Source organism: Phyllobates terribilis, unplaced genomic scaffold (assembly GCF_046119375.1).
Source record: "Phyllobates terribilis strain yellow unplaced genomic scaffold, ASM4611937v1 Scaffold_4__5_contigs__length_816908805, whole genome shotgun sequence".
Lineage (NCBI taxonomy): Eukaryota > Metazoa > Chordata > Amphibia > Anura > Dendrobatidae > Phyllobates > Phyllobates terribilis.
Window position 1 is genome coordinate 93606817 of NW_027362764.1, and position 18952 is coordinate 93625768.

The 18952-nt window shown below is 46.0% G+C and overlaps 1 protein-coding gene across 1 annotated transcript in view; it reads right to left on the minus strand.

Annotated features, from left to right (window-relative positions):
- Positions 1 to 18952, minus strand: part of PARD3 (par-3 family cell polarity regulator) — a 693471-nt gene that overhangs the window by 275730 nt on the left and 398789 nt on the right. The window contains exon 16 of the mRNA XM_073676896.1: positions 2222 to 2449. Coding sequence (XP_073532997.1) covers positions 2222 to 2449 — 228 coding nt within the window. The remainder of the gene's footprint in view (positions 1 to 2221; positions 2450 to 18952) is intronic.

The following is an 18952-nucleotide window of genomic DNA, read 5'->3' on the forward strand; positions in this document are numbered from 1 at the left end:
ACTGCTAAGGACAGGCAGAAGAGACAAGTTTGGGCTAAAGAACACAAGGAATGGACATTAGACCAGTGGAAATCTGATGAGTCCAAATTTGAGATCTTTGGTTCCAACCACCGTGTCTTTGTGCGACGCAGAAAAGGTGAACGGATGGACTCTACATGCCTGGTTCCCACCGTTTAGCATGGAGGAGAAGGTGTGATGGTGCTTTGCTGGTGACACTGTTGAGGATTTATTCAATATTGAAGGCATACTGAACCAGTATGGCTACCAGGGCATCTTGCAGCGGCATGCTATTCCATCCGGTTTGCATTTAGTTGGACCATCATTTATTTTTCAACAGGAAATTGACCCCAAACACACCTCCAGGCTGTGTATGGGCTATTTGACCAAGAAGGAGAGTGATGGGGTGCTAGGCCAGATGACCTGGCCTCCACAGTCACCAGACCTGAACCCAATCGAGATGGTTTGGGGTGAGCTGGACCGCAGAGTGAAGGCAAAAGGGCCAACAAGTGCTAAGCATCTCTGGGAACTCCTTCAAGATTGTTGGAAGACCATTTCCGGTGATTACCTCTTGAAGCTCATCAAGAGAATGCCAAGAGTGTGCAAAGCAGTCATCAAAGCAAAAGGTGGCTACTTTCAAGAACCTAGAATATAAGACATATTTTCAGCTGTTTCACACTTTTTTGTTAAGTATATAATTCCACATGTGTTAATTCATAGTTTTGATGCCTTCAGTGTGAATGTACAATTTTCAAAGTCATGAAAATACAGAAAAATCTTTAAATGAGAAGGTGTGTCCAAACTTTTGGTCTGTACTGTATGTAGAAAAAAAAAACAAAACATAGGGACTAAAATCGGATAAAAAAAAAAAAGCTTTAGCCATCCGAAGTTTCCAAAACATGGATGTAGATGGTGTATATGGTCCAGCTCAGCTGCAATTGTATAGGAAATACAAAGACACAAGAAATTAAGCCAGAGGACTGTGTCTGGTTATTTGATATCCGAATGTGACAAGCAAAAAAATCATAATGGGCTGAATGTTTTCTACAAACGGTCCTCATCAGATCTCAACATAGCTACATATACACACATCGGTAGAAGTCTCAATACTTGACATTAGCTCATCATTATGACAGCGAACTTGACAGTGATCAGGAAAGATGTTCATATGAACAACTATTTGGGCTATGACTGCATTGTATAAAGGTACTTAACAGGGTTCTCCGAGAATGTAGTAAAATGGCCCCTGTCACTTAATTCAAGCAGCAGCCAGTCCTAGTCTTCTGTCAAGACAGGCTGCAGTCAGAAGAAGCAAGGTTCCAGAGACCTGTGTCTCAACTGACAGATGAGCTGTATCGTAAGCACATATACTCCAGTGAGCGGCGGAGAAGGGCTGTGACATCAGAAGAAATAAATCTTCATGGCTGACTGAGTGCAAAGGATTTTTTCTTCTGCCTCAGTCAGCTCGCCGATACTTGTGTTTAAGATAAAGCTCCTCTAAGTTGAGCCTAAGGAGCTGTGTTGCTTCAGACTGCAGCCCAACCTAAAACATGACTAAAATGGGCTGTCATTTCAATTATGTGACGGGGACCATTTTATTATATTCTTGGAGAACACCTTTAAGGTTTAGAGCAAGCCGTACACTAGAACTTTAAAGGTAAGAAACTAAAATGTTCTGCTAAAGGAATTTCAATGTGGCGCCATAAGATAATGTCTAGAGTAAAATGATGTATTTTCAAGGTTTCTAGCAACGAAGGCCCAAGAAATGGCCTTAGATGATGAGCACTCTGCCAGGATTTTCTGTGTTTAATCAATTAAGTGGACTGTTGTATTGAACTTTCCTCAATAAAACTCTATTAATCCTACTACAAGAAAAAAAAAATCAATTGTCTAAATTGGGTACATTACTACTCTGAGACCTGATGAGAAAATGGAAAGAAGCACTAACCAGATCAGTTATGTATCATTTCCAGCCATTTTAGATGTCTGGAGAGAGGAAAGCAAAAGAAGTTTCTATAACAGCCCGGATGATCTCTACTCCATAAACAATGTACAAGAACAGTACTTTGGTCCTCTCAGATACAGAGAAGTTTGAAAGTTTTCCCATTTACTGGCTGTGGGTGGGAGTGCTGATTAGAAATAAAATGATTGCGCCAATTAGAATTAGATGATCACAGATTGGGCTGTCCTCCCCTGTGGAAGAAATATGCAGTGCGTAACTTACATGTCTCCATTCCTTCATCGTCATCATCAACAGGTGGCTTGTCGTAGGACTTGTCGATAGCAGCTCGGAAGCTCTCGTTGCAGCCTCGTCCTCGAATAATGCGTGGGCGTGGACGATGGAAAGGAATGTCGCCATTCAAAGTCACCTCAGCTACGGCTGTCTGCAGACTTTCTAATGAGCTGGATTTCTTCAGGCCTAATGAAGGCCCCACATCTCTGCTGGGGGAACCTTGGAGGTCAAAAAGAAAAGTTAATTGGGTTTAGTATAAGACAGTGAATGATTGACTATTCAAGTCTTCGGTGAAATTCTACAGGGAGGTGTTTCTATTAGAAACTCTTTCATATTACTTTACAACAGTTGTTTGAAGATTGTTGAAGCACAAATCTATTAGTCATGTCACTTATAAAAAGAATCATCTTAATATCAAGATTCCTTTGCATAATAAACCTTTCATATCACCTTCATATCAAACAATTATTTCTGCCATGAAACCTGAAAGAGTCATCAAAAGTTTCACTCTTGTTATGTATAACATAAGGATTTAAAGGGTACCTCTCAGCAGATTCATGCTGCCAAGACCATGGTCAGAACAAAATAACGACAGGTTACCATATCACAGTAAAAACTCAAGTAGTAGTGTCAGGGCAAAGCAACAGTGTTCACTGGTCGGCTAAGAAGCTATCCCTCCAGCTTAGCTTGATTGACAGGCCTGTCCCTATGCACAAGCAGGGTGTTACTGGTCAATCAAGCTGAGCTTGGCCTGAAGGACAGTTTCCCTCAAAAGGTATTCCCCCCTGTAGAGAGCCCCTGAAAAGGCTGTGCAAATCCTTATCCATGGCCTCCAGGTTCTGGATAAATATAAATCTACATATTTATATTTACACACACATACATGCGAGTTATATCCCGAGTAGGCATTGCTGCTCCACTCTAGACCCTGTGTCCTCCACTGGTCTTTTTAGATAAACAATGTCATGTGACATTTTTGTCCAACCAGAAGCAGCACTGTTTTCCTACCAACAAAATGGTCCGCAGCCACTGACTGGCTGCAGTGGTTATGTGATATTGACTATGCTAAGGGACCAGTTGGGAACACAGGACTGAGAGCAGAGCAGCAGGCCCAATCTGGCAGATAAGTGTAGATTTTTGTTTTTACTTTCTCCAGAACCCTTGGGCCATTGATAAATGGTTTACAAAGAAAATATAAATTTCTGGAAGGCTTGAGCCATCAATCTATTACACGGTCCCTTTAATAACCAGTCATAAGTAAACTCCTTTAAAAAAGTATTAAATTGAATATTTTATAATTTGGCCATTTTTTGGTAATCATTTTACACTATAGGCTATGAAGATTAAGAAAGTGATAACTAAATTAAAAATAATGTTGTTTTTTTTTTCTTTTTTAAATACAATATATTTTACCCCTTTTTTGCAATCCCTCACTACAGACCAAGTTCTAAAAGGAGAGAATGTCTTTGGCATGATGTTAATAACCAGCAGGGCACACTTCTGCCGTTTGCCGTCATTTACTGAAAGCACAGACACCGCTTATTAATTAGTATTGGCTTGTCAAGTGCAAGTTCAAGATGCTTTGTACAGATAGTACTTAAATGACAACTGCTCACAGAAGATGCCAGACTCATTACACGAACCTTCATGTCCTTAAATCGATCTTTACTTGGACAACTTTTTTTGCATGAAAAGTAGGTGAGAAAAATAAAGTTTGACTGCCGACACTTGACGCAAAATCTTACCAAAATTTGAAAAAGAAATTTGTGGCATCATGTACTAACGGCAAACACTGTGCCTCAATGTTTATTAAGGCATTTAAAAGGGTGCAACTACTTCTAGCCAAAACCGAAATCTCAAAGGCATAAACGGAAAAAAAAATTGAGGAAGAGAATTTTTTTTTGGGCACAGATTCTTTTTCTTTAGATTTTAATAAAGACTGTACATAAAAGCAGTATACCCTATGTATAGGGTAGAGGAACATACACTCCAAATATAATTTAGTCTTAATATCCAGCAATGATCAAACATTCACCATGGATCAACTAGTAGATTGCATTTTAAGAGTAAGTTACAAGGTTTACACTAGATTTACATCATTTGATGTACATTCAGTATATACGTCAAGATGATCTCAAGGTACAAGCTCCATGTGACCGCTTACGGTAGTCAAAACCATGTCCTTTTGATCTCCGTCTGGCTTGTGCAACATTAGTAAATCCCAAAAAGGGGTTAAAAATAGTGCAATAAACTACTTAGTTCCATACATCATCATGTAAAAAAAAAAAAAAAAAAGTATATATGTCAAAAGTATACTTTTTTACCCCCCACCATTGGACCACAGTAAAAAGCAGATATGTTTTTCTAATCTTAATTTTTTTTTAATTCAATATATACAATACCAGTCAAAAGCATGGACACCCCTCTTCATGCAATGTTTTTTCTTATTAGAATGTGCACATTATAGTTTCAAACGTAAGGCAACAAAACCACGAAAAAACACATTTGAAAACAAAAAGTAAAGAAAAGTGTGAAACAAACCAGAATGTAATAAACCTTAGATTCCTTAGAATACCTTCCTTTTATGCGGATGACAGCTTTACACCACCTTGGCAATCTCTCCAGCAGCTACATGTCATCACCTGGAATGCCTTTTCAACAGTCATGAAGGAGTTGCCATAGGTACTAAGCACTTTTTGGCTGCTTTGCCTTCACACTGCTGCGGTCCAACTCATCCCAAATCATCTCAATTAGGTTAAGGTTGGGCAATTGTGGAGGTCATGTCATCTGATCCAGTACTCTCCCTTCTAAGTCACATAGCCATTACATAGCCTAGAGGTGTGTTTTGGCCATGGCCGGTTCGAGCATTATTTATGAGGGCTATTATCTTTGGTGCTGTCAATTTGCAATTTGTGAGTCTGGTAACTCGGATGAACTTATCCTCTGCAGCAGATGTAATTTTTGGTCTCCCTCTCCTGGGTCCCCCATGATAGCCAGTTCCATCATAACAATTGATTATTTTAATGACAGCACTTTAGCTATAACCTTGAAAATGTCCTCTTTTCTGAATAGACTGACCTTTTATGTCTTAAAGTAATGATGGGCTGTCTTTACTCAGTTGAGGGGTTCTTGTCATATTCGGGTTTAGAACAGTTGTGGAATAAGACTCAGCACCATTTGGAAATGTGTCTACAAAGACACCTGATGGTCACAAACACTTTCTGAAGGCTGGCAATTCCAATTAGAAACTCTTGATGAGGGATACCTGTTCATTGTAAACCATTTAGGTGACTATCAGATAAAAAATACCAAGGGAGTATAAGGCTGTCATCAGAATAAAAGCGGGGCACTTTTAGGAATGTAAGGTTAAACACATTCTAGTTTGTTACACACGTGTTTCTTTACTCTTTGTTCCTTTGTGGTTTTGCGGTCTTCATCTGAATCTACAATGTACACACTCCAATATGAAAAAGGAAAACCACTGCATGAACAAGTGTGCCAAACTTTTGACCTGTACTGTACATACTATATAAAAAATCTAAACGAAGTCATACTGTAATTACTATATTAGGGGAAAATCACTACTGTGATACAGAGCTGACTAGATGCTACTGTAAAGTGCTACAGAGGGTGTTGGCGCTATATGATCAAGCATAACAAGAAATTGGCTTCATCCTTTGACAGCTCTGGACTACTGGACAGAATGTGTTATTACTCAGTAGAAGTAGTGGGAAAGTGGGATTATGAGAGAAGAGAACGGGAAGCGAAGGGTAGCAAGTTGTGTCGCAAAGACATCATGAATAATAGGAGCAATTTTTTCTTATATGCTGTATTAGCACAGCAGCTATATATCATAGCCTATTTTCAACTATTCAACATTTCTAGTACAAATAATCCTCGGTATTCATCCCAAAAGGAATTGTATGTACAGTATCAGGAAAACATGCCTACTTTCTTAAAAAACTGCATGCCTGGTGACTGGGTGGCCAAAAACGGCAGCCCATAGGCTTCAAAATGGCTGACACGTCCAATAATTAGAGCTGCTCTAAAACATAAGCCATAACTCCAAGAAGTAAAATACTCCGCCAACTGTTTATAAGCACATGTACGTTTCCTAATGAGCAGGAACACTTTAGAGCATATGAAAACCGTATATTATCAGATAACAGAAAAACAAACTGACGTTACAGCCTTATCCACAGTGTGTAGGCTGATGATTTTTAAGCACCAAGGGAAATTCTTCCAGGCAAATATATCTCTTCAAATAGCGGCTAAACACCATTTCACTAAATAAATATTTTACAAGTTTAATAATTTTAATAATCTTTTCTTCTCTTCCTTTCTGCTTTCCCCTGCACTTTAACAGTTTTGGCTCATACAAAAGCCAGACTAATAAATACGATTGGAATTCATAGAAATTACCTTGCCGAAATCAACATCTGAATCAGGGCATTTAACACTAAGTGCTACTCTGATTGGCCACTTATCCGGAGGGCAAATTAAGGTCAAATATATTCTGATTATATAGTATTGTCGGTAATATTCTGATTCTGATCACGTTAATAAAGGGAATCTAAGTTGAAGACAGCAACGCATATTCATTCAGAGTGGGAGTATATTGTATATGGCTGCATGAATGGATTTTGAAAATCTATGAAAAATGCTTTCATCCGTCTCCTTCCGGCAAAAAAAAAATGTAAAAAGCAACAATTATATTGTACTAAAGCTGAACAGCATTCAGACATATTTAGAAATATACAAACACTTCTGATTCATCAAGTATTTTACCCCATCAAACTAGCTTTAAAAAGTCCACATTTTTATATAACGTATTGTAATTTTTACGCCAGCTGCGACAACTTTTTGTAAGCTGTGGTGGAGCTTAGCGAAAGGGGCCAATGCCTGACACTTCTACAGATTCACTGTAATGTATGCAAAAAAGTGGAGTTAATTATAGTAGAAATGTGCTTCAAGTCCATGACTAGAGTACATTTTCTGATACTGGTTCAGGGACAGGCAAAAGCGGCACATGCCTCTGAAAGGGGTCATAAGGGACTTTGGGATTTTTTTGCTAAGAGGCGAAGAACTTACCGGCAGGTAGATGCTAACTACTTGACTGTTCTGCCCTGCGATGATGTGTTCTGGCACAGTGGGGTCATAGACCAATCCTAGTGGCGATTCTCCTGCTTGAGGTGACGTCAGCTTTCTCTAGCGGTCTGCACTGTCGGCAGGGTGTCACTGCCAAAATCATGATGAATGACAGCCGGGTTCCCTCAGTTTCAGTTAGGCAGCGGGGCTCCGGCTGTCAATCAGCACGACATAGGCAGTGACACTGCGTCGTCAGAGCATAGCAGAAGAGAAAAAGCAACTCTGTTGAAATCACATCACCGGAAGTGAGCAACTACCTGCCGGAAATTCTTAGCCCCATAACAAAAAAAATCCCCGCCTAGTCCCGGATAACCCCTTTAAAGAAACTGGAGCTGCTTACTCCAGCAGACTCTGGATACCAGACTTGATGAATTCCCCCATAGACTCATAAAACCCAGTACTGCTCTGCATCCGTGAATTGTGATGGTGATAAAGGTTTTAGAGTAGAGGCAATCAAACATTTGTAGTCTGCAAATACAATGCAGGATATTGAGCCACAACGTATGGTAAAAGGTCTCTTAAAACATAAGTGATACTACTTTCATCACAGTATTGGACTTTAGTTCGAATCATATTACTACTGTGTCCCCCTAATGATAGAAGCATCTGCCAATAGGCAAATGTTTGGGAACAAAACATTAAAAAATATCGTTAATGGCAAAAAAAGATAAACCACTTCTGGACACATGAAGACTATTGTCTCGTACATAAAACACACACTTCTTTGACCCAACTGATGGATGCCATCTGAATATAATGTTAGTAAGCCTCTTAATATCGGAGTTGTCCCATGATCAAATATTCATTTAGATTAAGCACAACATAATTTTTCTAAACGGAAGACACAAGACTGGAGTAACACTATTGAGGACCCAAACATCAGAGATAGAGGTCAACCGGGCAGACCGATCTGACATGTTAACCATTTACCAGTTGTGGTACCACTGTGTGTGGCAAACTCTACGTTGTAAGAGCCCCTAGGTCGTTGCACAGAAGGTGGTAATGTTTTGGTGTAAGTGAATTAGTAGCTTTAATGTGTCCATCGGGATGACTGAGCTATGGTTTACCACTGAAGTTCACTCCAACCTTTGCACTCAACTCTAAACATTCAGAAAGATCAGACAGACCAAATAAACTAGAGAGAAAAATAATTAAAGGTCTATTATGTTGTCCGCCTGAGGAGCTGTTGACTTTACATGCCTTATCAATCCAACAGCTTTCAACTTCAGCCTCCGCAACAAGGTTTTCACAACTGGCCTGAATCTAAACAAAGAGGCAGAAAAATACTTACGATTTATTAACATAATTTTGACACCTACTTTTCTCCCCGCAGTTGTATATTTCTTCGCCATTCCTTTTTCAGTGGAATGTGTTAACCTCTAACCCTTTCAAGTCAAGACAAGAAATAAAATTATTTTATAACTCTGAGACAGATACTTCCATTATGAGATGTCTCCCTTTCAATAAGAATAAAGCTTTTTAATAAACTATTTATCTTTATCCAAACAGGCAAGTCTGTGGTTTAAAGACTTGACCTTTCCCCTCCCGAACATCATAACTCATGACCCGCTGGACAGAGGATGCTTTTATCAAAGCACTTATTTTACAAATCTAATTTGTGCAAGTAAAAGAAAGGATAGTGCGGTATTAACCTGACATATGCTGATCAATCGCCAACTGTCTCTTTAATTGCTAGAGCAAAATCAACTTGAGTTTTCCTACATGTACGATTCAGGGTTACCAATCGTCCAGAAATTCCAGGACTGTCTGTAAAAATGGGACACATTTTCTCAGTCTGTAAATTTTTTTAAGGCATCCATGGATTTTTTTGAAGATGAAGTAACCTATACAGATTATTTTGATTGTAATTATCATTTTACGGTTTACAATGAATACAGCTAATGTCTTATCAGAATTATGGGCTGTAGACATGGATCACTGGTTTTCCAATGAGTCAGTAAAATTTTTTGTCTGTGATTTTTTTAATGAAATAATAAGGAGTCAAAGTTGGCAACCTTAGGGGTATTCCATCCTATAATGTGATAGAGTATTACTAGGGTCCTTTGTAGTCAATGGCAGCTGGGCAGTGAAAACTTAAGACCCCCCAAAACACATTGTATAGTTCGGCAGGCGAACATCTCGGCTGGCTCTCCCATTCACCGAAGTGATTGCTCGGCCAACCGCTCCCGAGAAAGCCACTGCCAGTCATGTCTGGCAGCTGCTCATCTCTGGGAGAAAAAAAGGATTGTCACAGTCGGACAAGGCGGATCCTTGACTTCCCCAACAGACAATTGTCCGGGGCTCCCATACAAATTAAGAGTGTCAGCCGAAACAGTTATCAGCAGGTTTGGCCAACATTAAGTAGCACTAAGGCCATGTTCACACATGTTGGGTTTTTCAGCGTTTTTTGCTGCAGATTTTTATGCAACTTATCAGCTGCGTTTTGCAGTACCTGCAAAGTCTATGAGAAACCAGAATTCTTTGTTCACACATCTTGGTTTGTTTTTTTGCTGCATATTTTGTGCCTTGGCTGGGTTTTTGGAAAATAGAGCATGTCACTTCTTTCAGCGTTTTTTCACCCATAGGAAGTAATGGGTAGTAAAAAAAAAAAAAGCATCAAAAACGCACCAAAATTTGCATCAGCGTTTTTTTCAGCGTTTTTGATGGCAAAATAGAATGGAGTTCTTTTCTTTCACAGAACTTTATGTACATGCATAAATAGAGACAGAAGGATAGTCAAAAAAAAAACGCTGAAAAAATGCTGAAAAAAATGCAGCAAAACCTGCATTTTTGAAACAGCTGATTTCCTGCCAGAGATTAGGTTTTGCTGCAGTTTTGTGATGCTGAAAAACCCAACATGTGTCCCATAGTGAGAGTAGCAACAATTAAAGTGCTAGTATATAAGGTTATTCTTTCACATAATAGGATGGAAATACCTATTATTAGACTATTTTAGTAGAGCAATAGTTGGATTTTGGTTAACCAGGGACAAACATATAATTTGCTGCCCTAGGACCTGGGCAAAGTGGCTTTCTGGCATCCCCTTGGTGCCTCGGCTACACCCCTGCTTTCTGAACAGCAATTTAAAGGCATTTTGGAAAGCCTATAATAAAGAATGAAAGTACAAGGAGGAAAATCATTTTATTGTAACTTGTGTCCCATGTGCACAGTCATATAATGCTCTTCTGTATAAAGCCATCAGGAGCCTGTAGATTTGTATGGCGTTTACTTATGTCTATTGATTTTATAATGAGACCCAGGTTTTTTTTTGTAGGATTGGTTAGAAACTAAACTGAACCTCCCTCAAGAGTCATGGTCAAAATAACACAAAAAAGTAAATGTACATTTATTGGGTAACTACTGCACTGCAAAGACTTGCATCATATCAATGTATTACGTGAATGCTCCGGCATCCATCACTGGTGGTCACATCCCGGCTGAACCTAGCAGCGGCTCCTCATCTGTCAGTCTGGGAATGACTAAGGCTAGGTCCTCACATTTAGATTTTGACCCCAATCAGACCAATGTTCTAATAATTCACTTTTAGGACAAATACAGTTTAATCATTCGAGTCTGAACAATTACACAGATATAGGTCTTGTTATGATGGGAACATCTTAGTCTTTAAGTTAGGATCTATGAACCAGAGCAAAAGTCCAATATTAATATTGAGTCTATCCAAATATTACAATTCAACCTATATAGCAAGGAGATTCCACTACTGTGAATAATAGAAAAATCATTATTAAGTCACAATTAAACTAATAAGTTCCAAAAAAAAGGCATAAAACATGGGGATGGGGGGAGTAAGATGCCAGATAAGTATGTTGGCAGATTGCAATGCGGTCAAGAGTTCATTGCTGTGAAAGTACAACTGCAGAAACAGGTAGGAGGGAAACCAATACAATACACATCCAGTACATACCCCTAGGCCTATTCTAATGAAAGTACAGGCGCAGCAAAGAATATAAGATCCTTTAAGACATTAAAAGGAAAATATGATGCTTAATAGTGTTATCAACGCAGTTCCCCCAAACCTAAACTTTATATTGCGGTACCCAGGGCACAGTCTGAAGTCTAATTAGCAGAACACTTCAAATGGTGATTAAAGAAGAACCACAAAGCGGATTCCTTCAATTATATCAATTTAATCTCTACTACAGCGCCATTACAGCCATGTCTGTATATCACAAAATTGTGCCGACAGGTACTCTTTCAATGAAGATTTTTCTGTTATTTATAGTGGTGGAGTCTCCTTGCTATATACAATTGTTATTTCAGTTTGGATCTGGTTAAGCCACCAGTATTGTGACAGACAGATTAATAAAATATTTTTTGTGCTAGAATACAATTACTTCATGCAAGAAGAATATTGTGTAGTGTGGTGAAAACCCAACTACAAAAACAAGTTAGGAAATTTGGAAGTAAAGGATAGGTCCCTCTTTCATAATCTCTGATAATTAGCTGGAACAGAGCATTGATTCAAGGTGAGTCTCTTCGTAGACTGAGCATAGCTATTGTGATGAAAGCCGGCCGGTGGGTGCAGCTCTCTGGCGCCCCCTTTCCTCTCAGGTCAGTCAAGGTACTGCACCTAGAGAAAGTAGTGCCAGGAAGCTGCAACCAGCGCAGGGAACACGGTAGTGTGTTATCCCTTCAACGTCACTACACAGCACAACTCGCTAGCGCCCTCTTAGCCTCAGGTCAGTCAAGGAACTGCACCTAGGATAAGCGGTCGCCAGAGAGACTGTCCTGTAACCTACTGGGTATCGGGGCCCTCTGTAGTGAGGGCGGTATATATATCTTCCTTGGCCGCGCCAGGAATATATATATCTGAACCTCCGACCGTCACTACCAGCCTTCCCCAATCCCCAGTTGGTATGCTGCCACCAGTCCCTATTTTAGATATACGCCCAGTCCGTGAATGGGCCTATATCGGGTCAGGAACCAACCCTGGGTAGCGTTTTGGCTTGAGCCGAGCTCACACGGACGTGCGTTCGTTATGCAGAATAAAAGGCAGGCCCACAATTACTTGAGGTAATTGATTATAATAATACACTAGATACACGATATACAACTAAATATACACAGGTATAAGGTCAGGCTAAACTATACAACAATGGAATACAACACACAGAATCACCACAGCATATCAGTTACCGGTTTCTTGATTTTCTTGTGACGCAGGGAGAGGATTCTGCGATCGCAGGCACGGTTCTTTGTTACAGGCTGAGGCCTACCACCGCATGGTCAAACTGCTCCTCCCCTTGGTGGCCTCAGCTGGTGCTCAGATGTTCAGCACCCCACTCTTGGGTCAAGACTGACTTGTCTCTTGTCTGTCCTGCTATCTTACCTGCCCCGTCCCGCCCACTGCTGGTGAGGTCAGCTGGCTCAGTCTCCACCCTCAGGTCTAACTTCGATCAGAAGCCCAAATTCTAAGGAACCCAATAACTTCTTCTGGGATGGTCTCAGGATACCCCCAGGGGTTCCCATGGATTCGGGCCGCCGTAACCGACCTTTTGATATCAATTATGATACCATACGGTCCTCAGGAATGGCTCAGCGCTATATCTTGTCTTCCAGAGCACGTACAAACGTCTACCGCGGAGGCTTGTGTGCGCATTGGCTCCGGGACGCCGTGATATTTTTTTATTGGCCCATCCCATGCAACATGCGTGTGCTTTTCATGTTTCTATATCTTATGCCTCCATGCTTGTGACAGACAAAGAAACTAGTCCTATGGGACAAATGGTCAGGTACAGATAGACGAAGCACCCCCCCCTGCTGGCTGTGTTTCCTCTCGAAGTCTTTGAAGCTCCTAGCATTCAAGTGTTAAGTAGGCTTCTTATCTTACAGGAGCCTGGATGGGGGGAAACTATCTAGTTGACGTTTTAACAGAAGGTCCCAAGGGTGGGGGCTGCTGAAGTGTGGCCATCCCTGGATATGATTTATCATTACCAAGATGGCGGCTACAGGTTCATCACACCTCCCCCTATACGAGGGCGCGAGGGGGTAGCACATTCCTGTGTTCCCCCGTGCGTCCTTCTGCACCCTCCCCTTGCCGGGATAACCCGTCAGCGTTACCGTGGTCACGGCCTCTTCTGTGGCGAATGGAGAAGTGGTACTGCTGGAGAGCGAGGCTCCAGCGTAGCAACCTGCCATTCGACCCAGAGACCGTGTGTAACCAGCTGAGGGGGTTGTGGTCCGTCTCCACGGTGAAATGGCTCCCGTACAAGTAGGGCTGCAGACGCTGCAGGGCCCATACAATTGCCAGGCATTCTTTTTCCACCGTGGAGTAAGCCACCTCCCGGGGCAGTAGCTTCCTGCTCAGGTACAAGACAGGATGTTCCTGGCCTGTCGTGTTGACCTGACTTAGCACAGCACCGAGGCCAAAGTCACTGGCGTCGGTCTGTACCACAAACGGCCGGTCGAAGTCGGCAGCTTGCAGTACAGGGGAGCTACTTAGGGCGGCCTTGAGTGCCCCGAAAGCTGTCTCGCAGGCGACTGTCCAGTCGACTGCGACGGGCAGCTTCTTCTTGGTGAGGTCCGTCAGGGGCTTGGCCAGGGTGCTATAGTGTGGGACGAACCTCCTATAGTACCCGGCGGTCCCCAAGAAGGACATCACCTGCTTTTTGGTCCTAGGAGTGGGCCAGGATGCGATGGCATCCACTTTCCCCGGTTCTGGCTTCAGAACCCCCCCGCCTACCCGGTGACCCAGGTAGAGGACCTCACTCATGCCCAGCTGGCACTTTTCCGGCTTGATGGTCAAGCCTGCCCGGTGGATCCGACCGAGCACCTGCCGCAGGTGCTCTAGGTGATCCTCCCAAGTGGGACTGAAGACTGCAATATCGTCCAAGTACGCAGCCGCGTACCCTTCAAGTCCCTCAAGCAGCGTATTGACCATCCGCTGAAAAGTGGCAGGGGCATTCTTCATGCCGAATGGCATCACTGTGGACTCGTACAGTCCAAAAGGGGTGATAAAGGCAGAGCGTTCCCTTGCCGCGGGGGTCAGAGGAATCTGCCAGTACCCCCGGCTCAGATCCATGATGGTCAGGTACTTAGCCCCGGCCATCCGATCGAGCAGGTCATCGATGCGTGGTATGGGGAACGCATCGGTGGCCGTTACAGCGTTGAGCCCCCGGTAGTCCACGCAGAACCGTGTAGTTCGGTCCTTCTTTGGTACGAGGACTACAGGCGAGGCCCACGCGCTGCTGGATGCCTGGATCACCCCCAGCTTCAGCATCTCGTCTATCTCTTGGCGCATGTTTCCCTGCACCTCGAAAGAGACCCGATATGCTGAACGCCGGATCGGCGGGTGATCGCCAGTGTCCACGTCGTGGACAGCCATCTCAGTCCTTCCGGGCAGGCTGCTGAACAGCCCCCGGAAGGGGTGCAGGGTGGTCCCCAGCTGGGACCGTTGGTCCTCCGTGAGCTGGTGGCCAACCCCCACATCCTCGATGGACCCACCCGCCTTGGCTTGGGTGAGCAGATCCAGGAGGGTTTCTACCTCTCCTTCCTCGGGAAGGTTGCACACTGGGTGGGCAGTCGCTTCCCGCTCATGATGAGCCTTCATCATGTTCACGTGGAAGGCCTTCCTCCTTCCACGGGCGTGATCCAGGGTGACCAGATAGGTGACGGCATTGAGTTTCTGGTGCACGAAGTAGGGACCTTCCCAGGCTGCCTGAAGCTTGTTCTGTGGTACGGGGACCAGTACCCACACCTTTTGACCCACCTGGTAGGTCCTCTCACAAGCATTCTGGTCGTACCACCGCTTCTGGTCGGCCTGGGCCTGGGCCATATTGTCCTGCACCAGCTTTGCCAAGGCCATCATCCTGTCCCGGTGGCGCACGACATACTCGATGACCGACACCTCGGGGGTGGCCAAATCCCCTTCCCATGCTTCCTTCACCAGAGCCAGGGGGCCCCGTACCCGTCGCCCGTACAGGAGCTCAAAGGGGGAGAACCCCGTTGAGGCCTGCGGAACCTCCCGGTAAGCAAATAGGAGGTGTGGGAGGTAACGCTCCCAGTCTCTCCCGTGGGAGTCGACCAACATCTTAAGCATCTGCTTTAAGGTGCCATTGAACCGCTCACACAGGCCATTAGTCTGTGGGTGATACGGGCTGGCCACCAGATGTTGCACCTGCATTTGCTTACAGAGGGACTCCATCAGCCGCGACATGAACTGGGTCCCTCGGTCGGTGAGCATTTCTTGGGGGAAACCCACTCTGGAGAAGATCTCCAGTAAGGCGGTAGCCACCTTGTTGGCCCGAATGGACGACAAAGCTACCGCTTCCGGGTACCGGGTGGCATAGTCCACTACCGTGAGTATGAAGCATTTCCCGGAGTGGCTGGGAGTGGACAGAGGTCCAATAAGATCCACAGCAACCCTCGAGAAAGGCTCTTCGATGATTGGCAGAGTTACCAGTGGGGCTTTGGGGCGCGGCCCCGCCTTCCCCACCCTCTGACAGGTGTCACACGAACGGCAGTAGGCACCCACCGCGGCTCCCATCCCAGGCCAGTAGAAATGCTGAGCTATCCTGGCCTTGGTTTTAGCGATCCCTAGGTGTCCGGCCATCGGAATCTCGTGTGCGATCCGCAACAATTCCGCCCTGAACGGATAGGGTACCACTAACTGTCGGTCCCTGGGCCACGCCTCCGGTGAACCCTGCTGGACCGTTACCCGGTACAGCCGTCCCTGGTCCCAGACCACCCGCTCGCAGTCTGACTCCATGGGAGGCTGTGCCGCCTGTTCCTTGAGAGCTTTCAGGCTGTCGTCTGCTTCCAACGCAGCCTGAAATTCCTGACTTGATGTGGCCAGAATCGACGAAACTGCCACATCCTCTGTCAGCCCCTCCGGGCATGTCACCTGGCCGCTGTCTGACCCGGCAGACACTTGGTCAGAAGTGGGGAAGCCGTCGGACCTCTGCAAGGCTCCTTGGGCTCCGGCGCTCCCACTCCTGGTGACAGCGGCTATGACCGCTGTGACCGTGGGTAGTGCCTGCTTCCCCTCTGTTTCTGACCAAGCCGCCCGATCAGGCAGGCTTCCTAGGCCTTTGGACATCTCGGATGTGGGGAACTCCTGCCCTGGGGTCTTACCTGGCGGCTCCTCTCTTGGGACACCCCCACCTCCCATGGCCTGTTCCTCCCCCTGCAGTGGGCCTATACTCAGCAGCCTGGATACCCCTGGGAGCCCTACACTGCCGGTAGCTGCCCCCCTCTCCATCCCTGAGCTTCCCTCTACAGAATCCTGCCCGCCCCCTCCCTCACCGGAGGACAAGAGGTCACGGCACGCCGGCTGAGCACCTCTGCGGGCATCCCCACACTCCCCACCTGCTTTCACTAACCCTGTTTGTGTTGTGTCTGTGCAGGTGTTACCCTCAGGTTTCACTCCCTCCTCCTCAGCAGGACACACACTACATACAACATGGTTGGCATTAGCAGCAGACAAATCAATACACTCTTGGGGGGCCGAACTTGGGGGTTCAGAGGGTACATACTGCGATACTAGACGCCCCAAGTCGGTCCCTAATAAAACATTTGCGGGAATATTTGGCGTTACTCCCACCTCCCGCATCCCCCTTCCGGCACCCCAGTCCAAATACACCATGGCAACGGGAAGTGCCGGCTCCACGCCTCCAACCCCGGAGACGGAAAGAGTCTTTCCTGGTACCAAGTCCTGGGGGGACACCACCTCAGGCCGTACCAGTGTTCGTTCAGCGCCCGTGTCCCGCAGTCCCATGACCGCAGAACGGCCTATGGTGACGGGTTGGATGTTGTCCAGGGACCTACCACCACCCCCTCCCACACACAAAACATTGGGCGCTCTCTGGGACTGGGATGGGGTCTTTTGGCGCTGGGGACACTCAGCCCTAAAGTGTCCTGGTTTGTTGCATAGATGACAACGTCTTACGTCTGGTCCTTGCCTGGAGAGGGCAACAGGGGGATACACCCCTTGTGTTCTAGGGGCCGGGGAAACAGGGGCATGACTGGGCTTACCCCCTCTCCAGGTGCTGCTGGCAGACTTCTTCAGCTCAGGCGCCCTGTTATTGGCATACTCGTCTGCCAGGGCGGCTGTAGCAGAAGCCCCTGTTGGTTTTCGGTCACGGAGGAACTGTCGGAGGTCCTCTGGGCAGTTCCACAAGAACTGCTCCGTGACGAACAGTTCCTGGACCTCCTGGCGGGTAGTAAGCGCTAGACCCGAGGTCCAGTGCTCTGCGGCTCTCAACAGCGCCCGCATATGATCGGTCCAGGTGTCCTTGGGGCCACGCAGCAGGCTCCGGAACTTCTGGCGGTACGACTCGGGAGTGAGGTTGTACTGCCGGATCAGGGCCCGCTTGATGCAGTCGTAGTTCTGTACCTCCCCGGCAGGTAAGTCCCCCAAGGCATCCAGGGACTTACCCCTCAAACGGGGGGTCAGGTATCTGGCCCACTGATCCCGGGCCAGATGGTGCTGAAGACAGGTCCGTTCAAATGCCACCAGAAAGGAGTCCAGGTCCCCATCCTTCTCCAGTAGAGGGAAGTCCTCAGCTCGGACTTTGGACGACTTGGTCTCCTGATGGGTTGGTTGCTCTAGCGGAAGCCCCCGCTGGGCCAGGTCCAGTTGGTGCTGGCGCTCCGCAGCTCGCTCTGCACGCTCTGCAGCTTCACGCTCCGCAGCCTCCCGGCGCTCTGCAGCCCGCTCTGCACGCTCCGCAGCCTCCCGGCGCTCCGCAGCTTCGCGCTCCTCCTCCGCTGCCTTCTCTGATGCTGCCAGGAGGGTTTTGTAGACGGCATCGCCATGAGACTGGAGACTTGCCATAGCCGCTTGTAAAAGGGCTTGTGATCTGGACAGGCTGGGCTGGGTAGGTGGTGGGCAGCCCACTGCGGGACCGTATACTGGGGACTGGCTCCCTGAGGTGCCCGGGCTGGACTCCTCCTCGCCATGAGTAACAATGTCCTCCCCTCCTGCCACACGGACCGTAGCATTAGCCTCCTGCAGGGTCTTGCTCCTGGTGCCGTCTGCCATCTTGGTAACCGACACCGCTGCAACCCTGAGTTTGCACACACCTTGTTATACTTTTAGCCTGACCGTCTAATGTTGGGCTGACCTTAAGACTCCAGCAGTGGAAGTTACCACTGGCAGTCTTTAGTGCCTGGGAGTAGGGGTCCCACAACACTATTATTCTGCAATCCCACCGCTCTGCCACCAATGTGATGAAAGCCGGCCGGTGGGTGCAGCTCTCTGGCGCCCCCTTTCCTCTCAGGTCAGTCAAGGTACTGCACCTAGAGAAAGTAGTGCCAGGAAGCTGCAACCAGCGCAGGGAACACGGTAGTGTGTTATCCCTTCAACGTCACTACACAGCACAACTCGCTAGCGCCCTCTTAGCCTCAGGTCAGTCAAGGAACTGCACCTAGGATAAGCGGTCGCCAGAGAGACTGTCCTGTAACCTACTGGGTATCGGGGCCCTCTGTAGTGAGGGCGGTATATATATCTTCCTTGGCCGTGCCAGGAATATATATATCTGAACCTCCGACCGTCACTACCAGCCTTCCCCAATCCCCAGTTGGTATGCTGCCACCAGTCCCTATTTTAGATAT